The 15,365-nt window shown below is 63.2% G+C and overlaps 7 protein-coding genes across 7 annotated transcripts; 4 read left to right on the top strand and 3 right to left on the bottom strand.

The window, feature by feature from the left end:
• Positions 1-856: 856 nt before the first annotated feature.
• Positions 857-1,743, bottom strand: LOC62_04G005914 (uncharacterized protein; the record flags this gene model as incomplete). The annotated part of the gene is made up of 2 exons (XM_062772474.1): positions 857-1,459; positions 1,495-1,743. The coding sequence occupies 2 exons, from the start codon at positions 1,741-1,743 to the stop codon at positions 857-859; spliced, it is 852 nt and encodes a 283-aa protein (XP_062628458.1).
• A 245-nt stretch (positions 1,744-1,988) lies between these two features.
• On the bottom strand, positions 1,989-3,983 carry SPCC757.13_5 (putative transporter; the record flags this gene model as incomplete). The annotated part of the gene is made up of 7 exons (XM_062772473.1): positions 1,989-2,331; positions 2,383-2,723; positions 2,764-3,028; positions 3,080-3,414; positions 3,456-3,517; positions 3,629-3,718; positions 3,772-3,983. 7 exons carry the CDS (start codon positions 3,981-3,983, stop codon positions 1,996-1,998), a joined length of 1,641 nt encoding a protein of 546 aa, XP_062628457.1. The 3' UTR covers positions 1,989-1,995.
• Positions 3,984-5,622: 1,639 nt separating this feature from the next.
• Positions 5,623-7,375, top strand: BFAT (Beta-phenylalanine transaminase). Its single transcript, XM_062772472.1, has 5 exons — positions 5,623-6,065; positions 6,101-6,440; positions 6,479-6,592; positions 6,634-6,848; positions 6,884-7,375. Exons 1-5 carry the CDS (start codon positions 5,848-5,850, stop codon positions 7,296-7,298), a joined length of 1,302 nt encoding a protein of 433 aa, XP_062628456.1. The 5' UTR covers positions 5,623-5,847; the 3' UTR covers positions 7,299-7,375.
• Positions 7,376-7,541: 166 nt separating this feature from the next.
• LOC62_04G005911 (uncharacterized protein) lies at positions 7,542-8,039 on the top strand (the record flags this gene model as incomplete). The annotated part of the gene is made up of 1 exon (XM_062772471.1): positions 7,542-8,039. One exon carries the CDS (start codon positions 7,542-7,544, stop codon positions 8,037-8,039), a length of 498 nt encoding a protein of 165 aa, XP_062628455.1.
• A 578-nt stretch (positions 8,040-8,617) lies between these two features.
• LOC62_04G005910 (uncharacterized protein) lies at positions 8,618-10,450 on the top strand (the record flags this gene model as incomplete). The annotated part of the gene is made up of 1 exon (XM_062772470.1): positions 8,618-10,450. The coding sequence occupies one exon, from the start codon at positions 8,618-8,620 to the stop codon at positions 10,448-10,450; it is 1,833 nt and encodes a 610-aa protein (XP_062628454.1).
• A 373-nt stretch (positions 10,451-10,823) lies between these two features.
• SPAC521.03 (NADP-dependent 3-hydroxy acid dehydrogenase) lies at positions 10,824-14,273 on the top strand. The gene is made up of 6 exons (XM_062772469.1): positions 10,824-10,976; positions 11,041-11,293; positions 11,395-11,619; positions 11,756-11,916; positions 11,967-12,041; positions 12,078-14,273. Exons 1-6 carry the CDS (start codon positions 10,931-10,933, stop codon positions 12,128-12,130), a joined length of 813 nt encoding a protein of 270 aa, XP_062628453.1. The 5' UTR covers positions 10,824-10,930; the 3' UTR covers positions 12,131-14,273.
• MRH4 (ATP-dependent RNA helicase MRH4, mitochondrial) lies at positions 12,222-14,261 on the bottom strand (the record flags this gene model as incomplete). The annotated part of the gene is made up of 1 exon (XM_062772468.1): positions 12,222-14,261. One exon carries the CDS (start codon positions 14,259-14,261, stop codon positions 12,222-12,224), a length of 2,040 nt encoding a protein of 679 aa, XP_062628452.1.
• Positions 14,274-15,365: the final 1,092 nt, after the last annotated feature.

The following is a 15,365-nucleotide window of genomic DNA, read 5'->3' as shown; positions in this document are numbered from 1 at the left end:
AGGGCGCGCGTGCGTGGTTGGGGCTGATCGTCATACTGGGGAGTCGTCAGTGTGGTTTCAGCCGCGCCACATACACGGTAGGATGCGAGCACCGTCGACCACGTCGCGCGGGGCTGTAGCAGCAGCAGGGACTTGAGCTTGCCCCCCTCTTGCTTCTGCCTCTCCACTTCGTCCTCTATCGGTACGAGGGAGAGTGGGACGAATATAGGTAGCAACAGGCCGAAGGTCGAGTGCTCGTTGGAGGTACGCACCGCGTACACTCCCCATCCGATAATGGCCAGGATGTACAGCGCGGCCAGGAGCGCACTGCCCGCCCGTTCCCAGGACATGTCGTCGTATGGATACAGTAAGCAAGAGTGTGGGGGCGATAGTGACGTTTCCACGGCGCAGTGCCGTTGTTTCGACGACGATCGACGACGATCCCCTGCTGTATCAGGTCAGTCAGGTTGCCCACCCATGTTACCTACTACTTACGCCTTGGCAGGAGAGTGATGATGTGTGTGCCTAGCATGCTGGGCGAGTACATATGTGCAGTACGACATGCACGCTCCTCTCACCGTCCTCGTGCACATCGTATCGACCACAAGTGCCGAAGAGTGACGGCAATGTTTCGACCATGCAGGCAAGGACGTCGTCCTTCAAAAGGGTACGTACTCGCCGTGCCGGAGATCAGATCACAGCGCGCGCCCGTACTCCGATAGCTGTGGCTGTCGAGGTTAGGCTCCAGCGGCCTGTGCCCTAGCGACGTCCCTATATAGCGTCGGTCTCCTGTATCTACACTCGTCCATCGCTCTATGTATGTACCATTGATGCCGTCTCGTCTGTGGCTGGCTGGATACAGGCGTAAGTACATGGTCTATGGCGCTACAATGGTCAACTTGTTGCGCGCATTGATGATGGCCTGTCCGCGATCCAGAGCCGTGACAAGCAGGGCAGCGGCGTACCAGAAGAACACGGCGTACGCGTACCGCATGGCCACTGTCCACGAGAACAGCCGCCATGTTGACTTGTGCTTGCACTTTGGCGACGAGCACGGTGGCAGGCCGTCGGCGCACACACACGGCGGGAGGGTGGCATCGAGTTTGTTCCTTTCGCGCCGCTCGTAGTCCTGAGCCAAGCCATGCGCCCACATATGCAACATCCACGAAAACGAAACTTTAAGCCCAGCTGAGGAGCGGTAGAGAATGACAGCAAAGAAGGCGGCCTGGAGCGCGCGACATGCCAGGCCCTTCTTGCCGTCAGTCGACATGGCCGACAGGTCGACCATTTCCTTGAAGTCTGGCAGAGAGCCCGTTTCGAGGCGGTAGAGGCCGAGCGTTGTCACGAGTCCGAACACGGCCGCAGCAGTCACGAGGAGCATGCTGTCGTTCCATGCGGCGAGCGGCATTCCTCCAAGACTGCCGAGTACGGCGGCCACGCCCAGCCGAGCGAGGGTGCGGCCGGGGGAGAGGTCTTCGTACTGAGCCGTCAGTGAGTGTCGTGGGCTGGACATACGCGGTACGCCGCCAGCACGGTCGACCACGGGTCTCGCTGGCCGAGCAGAGGCTCAGCCTTGGTTCGCCGGGCCTTCTCCAGCGGCTCGACTTGGTCGCGCAGCCGCATGATCGTGAGCAACGGCATAAACGTCAGGAAGATCACGCAGCCTGGGTGGTTGAACGTCGCGATGGCGAATATTATCCACGCCAAGAACCCCACGGCACCGAGGACGCCTACTACGACGTCTTTGGTCGGGTACCAGGACATGTTGTGGGTATACAGCGAGGCCAAGCAGCGAGATGTGGGCGATAGTGAGGCTTAGAGGTCGAATCGAGGTGTTTTGCAGCTGGGACGACCTGCCCCTGGTGCAAGAGGTTGGTCAGGTTGGCTCGCCACTTGACCGCTGCCAAGCTGATGCTGTGTGTGCCTAGCCCAGCAGTACATGAACAACGACATGAGACCCATCACAACAGTTGCATTCTTCTTCCCTCTCCCCATCTCCAACAACCCACAACCGCCCTAAAGAGAATAGATAAAGTCCTCGTTCTGCAGATCCGTGAGGTCCATGAACGCCTGGGCGTTGTGTTCCTCCTGGTGTCCCTCGGCCGCGTCCTTGGCCGCCTGGTCGGCGCGGAGGCCCGCCCAGCGGCTCGACGCCTCGAGCGAGTAGTCGAGCACCTGGCCCGTCTTGCCCTTTGCGCGGCGGCGGTTGACGTTGCGGCGGTTCAGGTACTTGAGGTAGAGGGCCTGGGCGACGATGAGCGCCGACAGCGCGCACAGGCACACGAGGTTGGCCTCGAGGCCCTCCTTGTACTCTGGCGCCTGGTTGGCCTTGTACAGCTGCGGGCCGACAATCTGGACAGGGGTCAGTGCTGCTGCTGGGACGACAGGGGACGCTGCACTCACGTTGCCGACACACAGGCCCACATACAACATGCCCGTCATGGTCGTCTTCTTGGTGTGGCCGGCCGTGTTGGCAAAGCACCACGAGTAGACGATGGGCGTGATGCACTGGTACACCTGGAGGATGAAGTAGACTGCGAGCAGCTTGCTCTTGTGGTCGGTCGTGTGCGGGAGCGTGAAGAGCGCGGCAGCGCCAGCGAGCGGGAAGAGCGAGGCGACAAAAACAACCGGGGCCTTGTACTTTGTGTGCTGGATGATGAGGGCCGTGGTGATGTTCGAGACGATGGAGATACCGCCGGGAATCATGTTGTACAGGATCGTGTCGAACGTCGAGAGGCCAAAGCCTGTGGGTTAGCAAGCTCCTGCGACATATCCCAGACCCACCCTTGAGGATAAGAGGACCAAAGGTGGTGATGCCACCCGAGACGACGCTAACAGTAAAGATCATCAGGAGCCACATCCACGACTTGGGGTCGACGAGGCACTCGCGGACCTGGGACCACTTGAAGTCGGTGTTCTGCGTGCCCGTGTTGTTGAGGCGGATGCGCTCGAGGGCGACGTACTTGTCGTCCTCGGTCAGGAAGCGCGCCTTGACGGGGTGGCGGGGGAAGAGCCAGAACGTGGGGATGGCGAGGGCGACGGAGATGATCTGGTGGTTGTCAGCTGCGTCGTCCACGTCGAGACACCTTTAACCACTCACACCCGGGACGAGGAAGATGAGCTGGTACTTGTACAGCGACGTCTTGGTGTGTCCGAGGCCCCAGGACATGAGCGAGCCAAGGATCGCTGCGAGGCCGTTGGTCGAGTACCAGATGTTGTTGCGCAGCGGTTGCTCGCGGCGCGTCCACCACATGGACACGACGATGAGCATGGACGGCGCGATCGACGCCTCGAACCCGCCGAGGAAGAAGCGCATGATGGCCAGGCCGGTAAAGTTGGTCATGGCCGTCATGATGCACAGACACGCGCCCCACGCCAGGAAGCATCCCGAGATCCAGAGGTCGACGGGGAAGCGGACAAGCGCGTACACGGACACTGTGGGGCCATCAGCTCGGTCCCTGGCTGCGCGCACTCACGAGGCTGGAAGACGAGCTGCGCAAAGTAGACGATCGAGCCGAGCCACGCATACTGCTGTCCCCTGGGACTGTGAGCTCGAGCACGAGAAACAGACGAGAGCAGGCGCCACCACCGGCATCGACCGCGGCACCACCGTCGGTCGCCGCCCCACGTGGTGCCATTCGCCACTTACTTCAGGTTCGCGGCCTGCTTCAGGTCATAAACACTGGCAAATGACAGGGTCGACTTGTCGAGCTGCTGGCAAAAGTAGATGTAGCAGATGCTGTTGGCGTCAGCGTCAGTAGCGCCTTGGCTTTGCGCACACCAACAACGCACATGGGCATGAGGTATCGGTCAATCTTCCACAACACGCGCTTGTTCTCCTCGGGGCCAATGTCGCGCTGCTGGCCCGCATAGTCGGCGTAGAACGTTGCCGCGAGGTCCTGTGTGCCCGTCTCGGCGGGGGCAGCCGTGGCCGGCGCCTTGGAGTCCTCGACGTGCGAGGTGCGCGATTCCTTGGTGTCGAGTTGGGGTCGCTCAGTGGCCATGTCGGGTTGTTTGTTTGTGTGGGGAAATGAGGTCACTGCGGCACGCTAGCCTTTATACAACCCAACGTGCGTTTGACCCGGCGCCGCATCGATCCATCTCGCGCTCGAGATAATCCGCGCGCAACGCTAAGAATATGCCTGTATGCCGGCCGACCGAGCCGGAGACCCACCGAGCCCATGCTGGCCCCCAGTGCTCCGCGGGGCCGGGAATCGATCGCAGTGGCGCGCAAGCGAAAGCCGCACCGACGACGCTGCGGGATACCCAGCTGGTGGTGTACGTGGTGTATCGTATGCGGAGATTTCCACGTGCCCACCGGCTCCTGAACCGACAATTACGGTCTGCCGGCGCCGGTAGACTGGCTTTGGGTGGGCGGGGTGGACAGAGTGGTCGAGCTGGGTGTCTCTGGGTTTGTGCCTCGTCTCACCCAGGGCCTCTCGGCAGTCGGTCCGGATAACGGCCGTCCGGCGCCGTATATGGCCACGCACAGTGCCAAGTCACCCATCGTGACTGTCTTTGTCAGGCTTGTGCGTATGCTTGTGCTGGGGGCGATGCATGCGCGAGAGAGGTACAGTCATGCAGACGCGCCGACATGAACCGAGGAATGCGAGGACCGTGTCTGTCTGTGGACCATGGCCAGACATCCATGCATTCATCGGCATGGGTGCCGCGAGCCAAGAGGTCCAGGCGCGGGTCAGCCAAGCGTGCCCAGCCTGCGCAGCCTGGGTGCGCTCGGTCCGGCCAGCCCTCAGTAGAGCTTGGTACGGCGCACCGGCGCCCAGGCAAGCATGCACCTTGTTGTGGGCTGTCTGGAGTCCCACATCGGTGTTGGGAGGCTGGCCGGGGGATGTGGGGCCGGTCAGTGGTGGTGGCCAGGCCCGCTGATGCGCGTCTCAGCACCGGCGCGAGCGCGCCGTAGCTTGTCGCTTCAGAGTAGGACCCGCGTCCACCACAACAAGACCCGAGTCGACCGACATGCGACACTGTGCATCCGGGACCTATCTATCTGATATCAACCCCTCGGACCGAGTGCACGGAACTTCGCAACTCGACGCGTTCTGGGTTCCAGGTGGAACGGCTTTCCGGCCTCCGGTCGATCCGGTCTGGACGACTAGGCCGCCACCTCTCTGTAAGGGATTGAACGGCTCTGTACCTGCTACGCGGTATCGTCGGCCGAGCATGGCCCGCTGCGTGCTTATCGCCCTGCGCTTTGCGACGACCCCAGTTGCGCTCCGCCGATGATGGATTAGGGCCGGCCCTGAGGATCGAGGATTGACCTCCCCATACCCCGACACCAATGTCGCCTTCACATCCAAGTCTCGTATCACTCGCACTATCTGCGACAGCGGCGCCCTGTCTGCCGATTCTGAGAGATTATCAGACATGAGACAGCGCCAACTCCCCTCGCCATTGCCGAAGGTGCCATTGCCGCCTCGTTACGAGTCATTTTTTGGCCACTGGGCGGGCGGCTAGTAGCCGCTCACCCCCTCGGTGCTCGGAGCTCGGTCGGGGGCCGAACGTAACCGTCGAAAGGCCCCGCGCAGCCTTGGCAGCATAGTTCAAGTCGACGATCTCGCTTGCTGCTTGCAGTACGACACGACTCGGACAGCAACGCAATTGACACATCCTGCGCGTCCTTGACACATCGCGCGCTGCCTTGACACACCTCGAGGCCATCAAAAGACACATCAACATCCCGCTATTACCCACATCGCTGAAGGTTATTACCCACCAAGTCGGACAAGTATTACCCATCGGCTAATCGGCTCGACTTGGCTCGACTTGCATTCCATCGATTCGTACGTCGACGAACGTCATAAATAACGACCTTCGGCACATTCCCAGACAGCCACTACCATCACCAACATGGCACCCTCACCCACGCTCACCGCTGCGCTCGACGCCGCGCGCGAAGCGTACGCCAAGCGTAACCCCAACTCGCTCGTCGCGTTCAACAAGGCCACCGTCTCCCTCCCCGGCGGCGGCACACGCACGACGCTCATCACGCTGCCCTTCCCTCTGTTCATCGAGTCGGGGTCCGGCGCGACAGTCACCGACGTCGACGGGCATACGTACCGTGACTTGTGAGTGGCGAGGGCGCTGCTTTCTCTAACGCCAGTCTGTCCGACTTTACGTCGGGAATCTACGGCAAGTCGAACGACATCCTCCGCGGCGCTATCACCAAGGCGCTCGCCTCTGGCCTCCAGTTCGGCGCACACACGACGCATGAGGCGCGCCTCGCCGACCACCTCACGTCGCGCTTCCCCTCGATGGACTTGGTCCGCTTTGCCAACTCGGGAACGGAAGCCAACCTCCTCGCCATCACCACCGCGCTCAAGCACACCAAGCGCAAGAAGGTCGTCGTCTTCTCGGGAGGATACCATGGATCATTGCTCGCCCACTTTCACACGGGTGAGCCGGGCGGCAACGACGTGCCCGGCGCCTTGAGAGTTCCATTTGTGCGTTTGCCGATGGGCGGCGTAACTGACCGGGGCAGGACTTTATCATTGCCCCATACAACGACATTGAGGGGACTAAGGCTCTTCTCAGCCCGGTTGCCAAGGATGTGGGCGTGGTGATTGTGGAGCCCATGCTTGGTGCGGGCGGTTGTGTGAGTGGTCCCCAATACCTGCAGGCCCTGCTAATCCCTAGATTCCGGCCGACCCGGCGTTCCTCCAGGGCCTCCGCGACTACACCAAGGAGATTGACTCGGTGCTCATCTTTGACGAGGTCCAGACCTCGCGCCTCGCAACTGGCGGTCGCCAGTCGCTCCTGGGAATCACGCCGGACATGACCACCGTCGGCAAGTTCTTCGGTGGTGGCTTTGCCTTTGGCGCGTTCGGCGGCAAGGCCGAGATCATGAGCATGTGAGTGGTGCTGATGTAGCCTCGCTCACACACAGCTTCGACGTCCGCCGGCCGGACCACGTCAACCACGGTGGAACGTTCAACAACTCGCCGCTGACCATGATTGCTGGCTCGACTGCCATCGAGCAGATCCTCACCCCCGAGCGCTTGGAGGACCTCAACGAGCGCGGCGACCGCCTGCGCGAGAAGCTCAACTCGGCGTTCGGCGGTGCGGGCGCGCCGTTTGTCGTCACTGGCCTCGGATCGATCAACCAGATCAACTGCCACCTGCCAAAGGACGACCAGCTCCCCGCCCTCGAGCTCGTCTACTTTGGCATGTTGGAGCGCGGGTTCTGGATGGCGCAGCGTGGCACATTGGCGCTCAACTTTGAAATCACCGACAAGGACGTCGACGAGTTTGTGGAGGCTATTGTGGAGAGCTCGGCCGCAGTGGTCAAGGCTAGCGCGTGAAGCTGATAATGTATGCAAAGGCCGTATGCAGGACGCTTGTTGGCGTCGACCTTGGCTTGGTTCGCTGTCAACTTGGGTGGCGACTGATTTTGATGTTTTGCTTAAATGGTCCCCTCCGATTGCACAGACCCACAACAATGGGCCACTGCCGTCATAGCGCGTCACGAACATCCATCAAACATCTCTGTTTGCTTCATTCAACTCATACACTCTATTATTTCTTGGTTGCTTTACAAAGTCAACATGTACAGGCGACGCCCACTGGGCGCGCCAACGCCCGCTCTGCGACGGACCACCGAAACACCGTTCGGCAAGGTCCAGCCAACATTTGATGGCTTCAAGCTCGCCAACGCCAGCTGGGGAGAGGAGGACTCGCTCTTGCTCCCCGTCACTGGATGGTCGGAGCCGTCGCCCTCGTCACATCAGTACACTATAGGTCTTGACGCCGACAACACCCCCATCATGATCGACGAGTTCGAGACGTTCGAAGAGGCTGTCTTAACCGGCCGTGGTGAGCGCGTCCCTGATGTCGAGGCAACGCCAGACAGGAAGGGCAAGCGCAAGGCCGAGAGCCCCGGTCTGCCCGCGACCGTCACCAAGCGCCGCCCCCGCCGCTCAATCGTTGCCCGTCCAGAGGCCACCCCTAGGACAGACGATGTCTTCGGGAGGCGGATGACGGGGCCGAGCTGTAAGTGGACTCAGGTTGATGGCGACCAAACACTGCTGATCGCCGTCTTCTAGCCCAAGAGCGCCCATTGGCGCCGCTCAAATCAAGCACTCTGGTTGTGCCTACACGCTCTCCTCTTCTTGAGCTGCACCCAACACCCCCGCTGCCCCAACCAACACCACCATCGTTCACGACCGCGCCTGCGCAGAGCTTGGTTCAGCCGGTCCCGGCGCTAACCCCTGCTCCCACTGGTGCCGACACCACAGCCGTATCCGCAAAGCGGTCGCGGAGTAAACGTAACCCGCTGCTTGGCAAAGGTGAACGCTACACCGTCTGCCTTCGTAGTGGCGGCGAGTTGACGACTCGCGAGGCGCGGGCCAGGGCGCAAGGCGGCTCGTCATCGCGGAACAGTGTGCCGTCTTCGAGAAAGGCAAGAGCAGCAGTGGCCGAGGTGGTCATGCCTCATGCCTCCTTGCTTGCGCCTACGCCCGTACCAGCGCCCGTTGCTTCGCACAGTGTACCGCAGCGAGACGTGGTTCCCCAACCCAGTGTCCCCGCTCAGCTTCAACAACAACAGGCCTCATCGTCATCGACCACTCATGTTCTCTCCACCACTTCATCTCGCTCTACAGACTTTTCATTCCCACAAACGATGGCGATCGACTTACCCAATGGGTACGTCGGTCAAGGGCGCCGCAAGGCGACGGAGGACGTCTCGATGCCATCGGTGGAGGATACAGATGATCTGGCAAGACTGGAGCCACGAAACATTCGGCCTCTGCCTGTCAAGGCTTCTTCTGCTCGGGGACCGGTCCCTGCCGCCGGCACCAAAGCCAGGGCCCGAGAGCCTCCAGTCAGCGCTTCTGTCACAGCAGGCTCAAAGCCGCGTGTACCGGAACCACCGAAGGCGAGGTTGTCAAGTTCGACTCACCTGCCCCCTCAAGCTTCCATCCCGGTGGCCACGACCCAAGGCAAAGGGTCACTATTCAAGATGTCTTCACTCCCATCGCGGGATGCTGCCCCAGCGCTATTGTCCAAGGAGGATCTCATCTCGACAAAGGCTATCCCGCCACCGTTGCCACCAAGGCCCATCCCGAAAACCGTCGCGTCACTGCAGAGCTCTACCGCGCACATGCCATCCCCGGCCCCATCTGCAGACACGCTACCCGGGAAGCGCGAAGACTGGGAGGACTCGGGAGTCATGGACGTGGACGACTCTGGCGACACCCCAGAGTGGTTCAACGCCCCCCTGCCAAGGGCAAGAGAGGAAGCCCCTGTCGAAGCGCCGCAGCCCCAGGAGACTTCAACACAGCCACCCGTCACAACCAGGGCGAACAATTCTGCGCCGCTCACACCAGTCGCATTAGCCTGGCGTCCCGAGCCGGAGAGACGTGCCTCGACGTCCAGTCTGGTGTCGAGACTATCATCGGGTTTCAATTTCATCGCCAGCGCGTTTTCGCCGTCGGTCCCGCCCCCCTCAGCCGAGCCGCCTTTGGAGAAGGACGTGATGCCGATGGTCGAGATCAGACACTCACCCGTCTCTTACCGGCCGGAAACGCCCGCCACGTTTGTCACGGCCAGCGAGATGGTCTCATCGGCGGCGTCGGCAATGGAGGTCGATGCAGCACCGCCGGCACCGTCGGTAGCGGCCACACAACCCGTGAGGGCAAAGCCGCCCGCCGCTCTAGAGCGGAAACGGACGTCGAAGACGAGCTCTGACCGCCGCGACGGGGCGTTGCGTCCTTCGACTCGCCAGCCGAAGGCCAAGGCCAAAGTGCCCCGGTCTGGCGACGGAAATGTCAAGGCTGCGGACAGACGGAGGGGTGCGACTGGGACATCATCCGCCGCAACTGCTGGCAGTGCTCTACCTCGCTCGGGACCAATTGCTCGCACGAGGCCGGCTGCCCACCCCGCACCCATTGCACGCCCTGTGTCGACTGCTCGCGCACCACCGATAGCTCGTTCGGCACCCCCAGCCCGTCCAGCTCCAAATACCCGCCCTACACCGGCTGTGTCCCGACCCCGCGTTCCCTCGGCGCCAGAGCTACCCTTCTATGGGCCACCCGCTCTGCCGCAGGCCAAGTTTGAGGCCTACCGGGACTCACTGGCATCACGTTCACCTGCTCGCGTGTCATTGCGGGACGTTGAACGGGCCATCGACATCGAGGCTCGGCGGCGATACTGGGAGGAGGTTTGGAGGTCTGACACTGAAGGCCAGTCCGGGGGTACGCCGGCGCGATTCCCTCTCTCCCTCGACCCCGGCGCAGCTGCCAGTCCAGATCCGCGCGCCGAGGAGTGGCGGAACCGTGCTGGGCGAGAATCGCGACAGCGGGCCGCACAGCGTCAAGTGTTTGACTCGCGGCGGAAGGAGCTCGAGCAGCTGAAGAAGGATGAGGTGGAGCGCGAGAAGGCGGCGCTGTCGAGGATCACTGCCGAGGTGGTCAAGGAGCTGCGCAACGCGCCGAGAGGAAGAGCGCGGCGTTAGAAGCCAAGTCGTGCCCCGAGCCGGGGAGCACCTGTATCCGTCGCATAGACCTTTTGTCGCGTTTAAATCATGTTCATATAATCCCCGTTGTACTTGCTCTTCTTCATTCGTTATGCGTGTTGGTACCAGAGAAGTGTGTCGAGGCCAGCTTCGGTGTATGCCACTGAGCCACAACGGAATGCGGCAAAGTGGGACGGGGCTGGGTGGGTCGAGGTGGGGCGGCGACTGGGGCAGTGGGTCGAGTGGTGGAGGGCGGTGGAGGCCGCGGCGGACCGGCACTACTCCGCCCCGCGCTGCGCGCCGGTCGGGTGCATCGATCCGAGTCATCGTCGTCGGCTCGGTGGTGACGGACACGGCCGACACATGGCAACCGATCACGCCAGACGGCAAGCAGCGAGCAACGATCCACTCGACTTTTTATCATCCTCTTCATCTCCTTCTTCTTATCGTCTCCACCACAACCAAGCAAAGCAAAGCACCATGCCCTCCTCCGTGTTCAACTCGTCCCGCCTGCAGGGCAAGACCGGTAAGTCTCCGCCGCCCACGGCGCCGCGCCCCAGCCACCTCGGCGCTGACGCCTCGCCTCGCAGTCGTCGTGACCGGCGCCTCAGCCGGCATCGGCGCCGCCACCGCGGTCCTCTTCGCCAAGGCGGGCGCCAACCTCGTCCTCCTTGCGCGCCGCCAGAACCTGCTCGACGAGGTCAAGGCGTCCGCCGAGGCCGGCGCCGCCGAGTTCGGCCAGAAGATCTCGGTCGTGACCAAGACGCTCGACGTCAACGACCGCGCGGCGGTCGACGGGCTCGTGCCCGCGCTCAAGGCGGCCGGCGTCAAGTCGTTTGACATGTGAGTTGGGTGGGGGGTGGCGGGGGGCGGTAGCCTGAGAAGTAGTAGGCCGCCGGCCGCCCCGCGCCAGCTCGCTCTGCTCGCTGATCGCTGACCCCCAGCCTCGTCAACAACGCCGGCGGCGCAATCGGCACCGAAAAGGCCGGCGACATTGTCCTCGCCGACATCGACTTCATGATCAACACCAACCTGTTCAGCTTGATCCAGATCACGCAGGTCTTCCTGGCCGAATTCAAGGCCCAGGACTCGGGACACATTATCAACATTGGGTCCATGGCTGGTCGCGAGGCGTATGTCGGCGGCTCGATCTACTGTGCCGTTAAGCAGTGAGTCGAGTAGAGCACAGCGCGGCGCAGCCGCGGTGTGCGATGGTGGTGGGAAGCACGGGAGGGTAGGCTGTCGGCACGACGCCGTGCCCCTAGCCCCGCCCCGGCCGGCGACAGCAGCTGACACCCCCCGCAGCGCCGTCCGCGCCTTCACCACGTCCGTCCGCAAGGAGGTCGTCGCGACCGGCATCCGCGTCACCGAGGTCGCGCCGGGTGCCGTCGAGACCAACTTCTCCGTCGTGCGCTTCCGCGGCGACGAGGCGGCCGCCAAGAACGTCTACAAGGGCATCGAGCCGCGTGAGTCTGCGCCGGAGCCGCCACGATCGCCACGCCACTAACACGCCCAGTCGTCGCAGAGGACATTGCCGAGGAGATTGTCTGGACCGCCAGCCGCCCCGCCCACGTCCAGATCGCCGAGCTGTGTAAGTCGCCCCCCTGCTGATCTCGCTCACGCCAAGTCGTCCTCCCCACCGCCCAGGCCGCGGCCACCATCTACGGCCGCAAGGAGTAGACAAACTAGCCAGGAGGAGTAGGTGATGCAGAAATGCTAGATGTACAATGGTGAGGTGTGGTGGTGTGATGTGGCAGCTACTCGTGCCCGCCTACGCCTTCTTGCGCTTGTCCTGTCCCCCGCGCCCCCCGCGGCTCCGCGCCTCGCGAGCGCCAGACCATGACCGTCCACCGGGCTTGACAGCGGGCCGGCTCTCCACCTTGCCGAGCACGTCGCGCAGCTCGGACGCGTACTTGCTCTGTCCAGCGTGGCTCATGCCGAACACAACGACACGCCCCGGGCGGCCGGCGCGCCCCGTCCTCCCCGCGCGGTGCACAAAGTCGAGCACGTTGCGCGGCGGCTCTATGAGATACGACGTCGTGACGGCCGGCGAGAAATCGAGGCCTCGGGAGAGGAGCGACGTGGTGACAAGCACGCGCGGCGCGCCCTTTGCCGCGCCGGCGGGCGACTCGCTCGCGGGGTCCTTGCTCCGCTTGTGCGAGACCAAGAAGCTGTCGAGCGCGGCGCCATTGTACCCCGGCACGCGGCTGTCGCTCTCGCCCGTCCACGCAAGGCACGGGATGCCCTTCTCCTCGAGCTTGGCGACGGTCGAGTTGACCTTGCTGACGCTGCCGGCGAACACGACGGCCATGGTGCGGGATTTGGGCGCATTGTCGATGCCGTACGCCTCGACCTTGGCCTCCTGCGCCTCCTCGGCAAAGCCGCGCTTGATCTCGTGCGCGACGTCGGCGAGCGGGTTGCCCGCGCCCGACCACGGCACGAAGCGCGTCTCGAGCGCCTTGGGCAGCTTGTGCAGCCCGGGCGAGAGGAGCTTTGTGAACTCTGACGCTGAGAGCAGCGGGTCCGTCTCGATCGCGCGGAGAATCGACGGCGGCAGCGTAGCCGTCACGAGCAGGATGTTGAGGCCGACCGTCGCGGCGCGTAGCTTGGCGAGCACGGCGGCGGTCTCGGGCAAAAAGTCGGGGCCGAGGAGCACGTCCGCCTCGTCGATCACGACCCACTCGACGCGTGACAGGTCGATGCGGGGCTTGTCGTTTTCTGGCCGTCTCCTCCGCTTCTCCACCTCCTCCCTCTCCCAGATCTCCTTGTCCTCCTTCTTCTTGTCCCTGCTCTCGTCCTTCTCCCGCGTGTCCGTCTCCTCACGCGGGATACCGAGGAGGTACGCGGCCGTCCGCCCCGTAGCAAAGAGCACGTCGACCTCGCCCGCGTCCTTGACCGCGCCGGGCGAGCTCGCGCCCACGACGGTCAGCTTGGCCTGGTGCGTGATGCCCTTCGCCACTGCCGTGCTCTGGCGTGTGAGCTCGTGCGTCGGCTGGAGGACGATTGCGCGCGGCGCCACCGGTCCCGGCGCGCGCGAGGGCACCCGGTCGTCCTGCTTGAGGTGGTGGACCAAGGGGAGGAGGTACGCGAGCGTCTTGCCGCTGCCCGTCTCGGCGCCGAGGATCGCGCGGACCGCGTGCGAGTTGATGCCGTTGGTGCGCGTCAGTTCCGAGTCGATCAGCCGGGAGAGCGCCAAGCTCTGGATCGGCATCGTCTCGCCCTTGGCACCGAAGCGCTCCTCCAGCGCGGTGAGGAGACCGGGGTGCAGGCCGAACGACGCAAACTTGCGCGGGCGCGCGAGCTCGACGTTGGCCTTTTGCTGATACTCCGGCTTGACTTTCGGTGCGGCTGCGGCCTCGGCGGCACGCTTGGCGGGCATGAAGCCGCCACGGCCGTCGGCACGCCACTGGGGCTTCTCGCGCTGGGCCTGTGTGCGGGGCTTGCCTCCGTCGCGCTTGTCCTCTCCACGACCGTCCCGAGCGCCACGGCCCCGAGGGAAGGCCGCGAGGCGCTGCGACGTCGTCTTGGGCGTGGCGCCGGCGCTGCGCTCAGCCCACGACGGGCGACCGCTCGGTGCGCGGCGGGGGCCTTTGGAGCGGTCGCCAGCAGGTCGTGTCGATGCTGGGCGGTCGCGGGACGGCCGGTCGCCAGCCGGAGCAGGTCGGTCGCGTGCAGCGGCGCGCTCGTGCGACGCAAAGCCGGGCTTGACGCCAAACGATGTGCGGGGAGTGTACGCCCCCACGACCGCCGACGTCGCCAGGCCGCGTGCGGCCAGTAATGGCGCAGGCAGCAGGCGCTGTATTCTCAGCATTGTGTGTGTTTGTGTGTGATGGACGGTTGTGGTGGAGGAATCCGAAAATGTCTGGAGAGGAGGATCTCGGCGGTGGAGGTGGGCGGGGTGGTGAAGCAGGCGTGCGGCCTAGCGGCGCGCCTAAATGGTGCGAGGGCTCGCCCTCTGGTCGAGAGAGTTCTTAAACTGGTCGAGACCGAAATTCTCTCCTTGTTGCCATTGACTTCCTCTCATCGACACTGCCGACATCGCCAAGGCCCACACCTACAAGGTAAGCATTCTCCCCCTCCCCTCCCCCTCGCCCTCCGGCGCATAAATGAAGAGCGGAACATTTTCCCCATTGGCACCTCTTGTACCAGGGCGCCGGCCGCAGCTATCTGAAACATGGCAGCGTAGGCGGCGCCGATGCTCTCACTGGACAATCTGATATTATGCGCATTCTCTCACTGCCTTTTTGAGACGAAAGCTGACACTACAGGTTGTGTGTGCGTGTGCGGTGCGCGAGGTTGGGTTGTACGCTGTTGTAGTTGTTGTTGGGCATGGACTTTTGGGGATCACTTAGTTTGGCGCGCAAGGCTGGCGTGACGGAGAGAGGACGCGAGCGGCACTGACAAGCTCACGGACTGTGTCGTTGGACTGCTTGCTGCGGCTTCTGTCAAGGAACTGCATGCTGGCCATCTCTGGCTGTCGCTGCAACTGGTGCGAGGCGGCGTTTGGCCTTTGCGCGGTGGTTGTGCTAGTCCGACAGACGCATGACAGGCGCTGCGGGAAGGACACTGTGACAGATCGTGCAGGCTGACAGAATGAAACGAGTTCCGACGTGCAGCGTGCAGGAGCTACATACGCGAAGCAGAAAGAGGTAGAGAGGGTACAGACGCAGGGGACGACTGGTGCCACTGCCACACATGAAATGACAGGCTTGGTCGTGATGATGGCGCCGGGTATGGCCACGCCTCGACATCGATGCAGATCTGTGGCATGTGGTGAGCCACATGCAGTTGATCGAGTTACTGAGGGCGATTCGGCGCCGGGGGTGCTCGATGCTCTGCTCGGCGCCATCACGCGTAGGCAGTGCGGTCCACCGGCTGTGAGGAAGTTTTCCATCCGCCCTCCACCAGACGCTGC

Source organism: Vanrija pseudolonga, chromosome 4 (assembly GCF_020906515.1).
Source record: "Vanrija pseudolonga chromosome 4, complete sequence".
Lineage (NCBI taxonomy): Eukaryota > Fungi > Basidiomycota > Tremellomycetes > Trichosporonales > Trichosporonaceae > Vanrija > Vanrija pseudolonga.
Note: the sequence above shows the minus strand (reverse complement) of the source record. Positions and strands in the feature narration are given on the sequence as shown.

Coding starts and splice junctions, on each gene's coding strand:
- BFAT (XM_062772472.1), top strand. CDS start 5,848: ATGGCACCCTCACCCACGCTCACCGCTGCGCTCGACGCCGCGCGCGAA. Junction 6,066..6,100: donor GGGCATACGTACCGTGACTT/GTGAGTGGCGAG, acceptor CTCTAACGCCAG/TCTGTCCGACTTTACGTCGG. Junction 6,441..6,478: donor GCGCCTTGAGAGTTCCATTT/GTGCGTTTGCCG, acceptor TGACCGGGGCAG/GACTTTATCATTGCCCCATA.
- SPAC521.03 (XM_062772469.1), top strand. CDS start 10,931: ATGCCCTCCTCCGTGTTCAACTCGTCCCGCCTGCAGGGCAAGACCG. Junction 10,977..11,040: donor CCGCCTGCAGGGCAAGACCG/GTAAGTCTCCGC, acceptor CTCGCCTCGCAG/TCGTCGTGACCGGCGCCTCA. Junction 11,620..11,755: donor ATCTACTGTGCCGTTAAGCA/GTGAGTCGAGTA, acceptor CACCCCCCGCAG/CGCCGTCCGCGCCTTCACCA.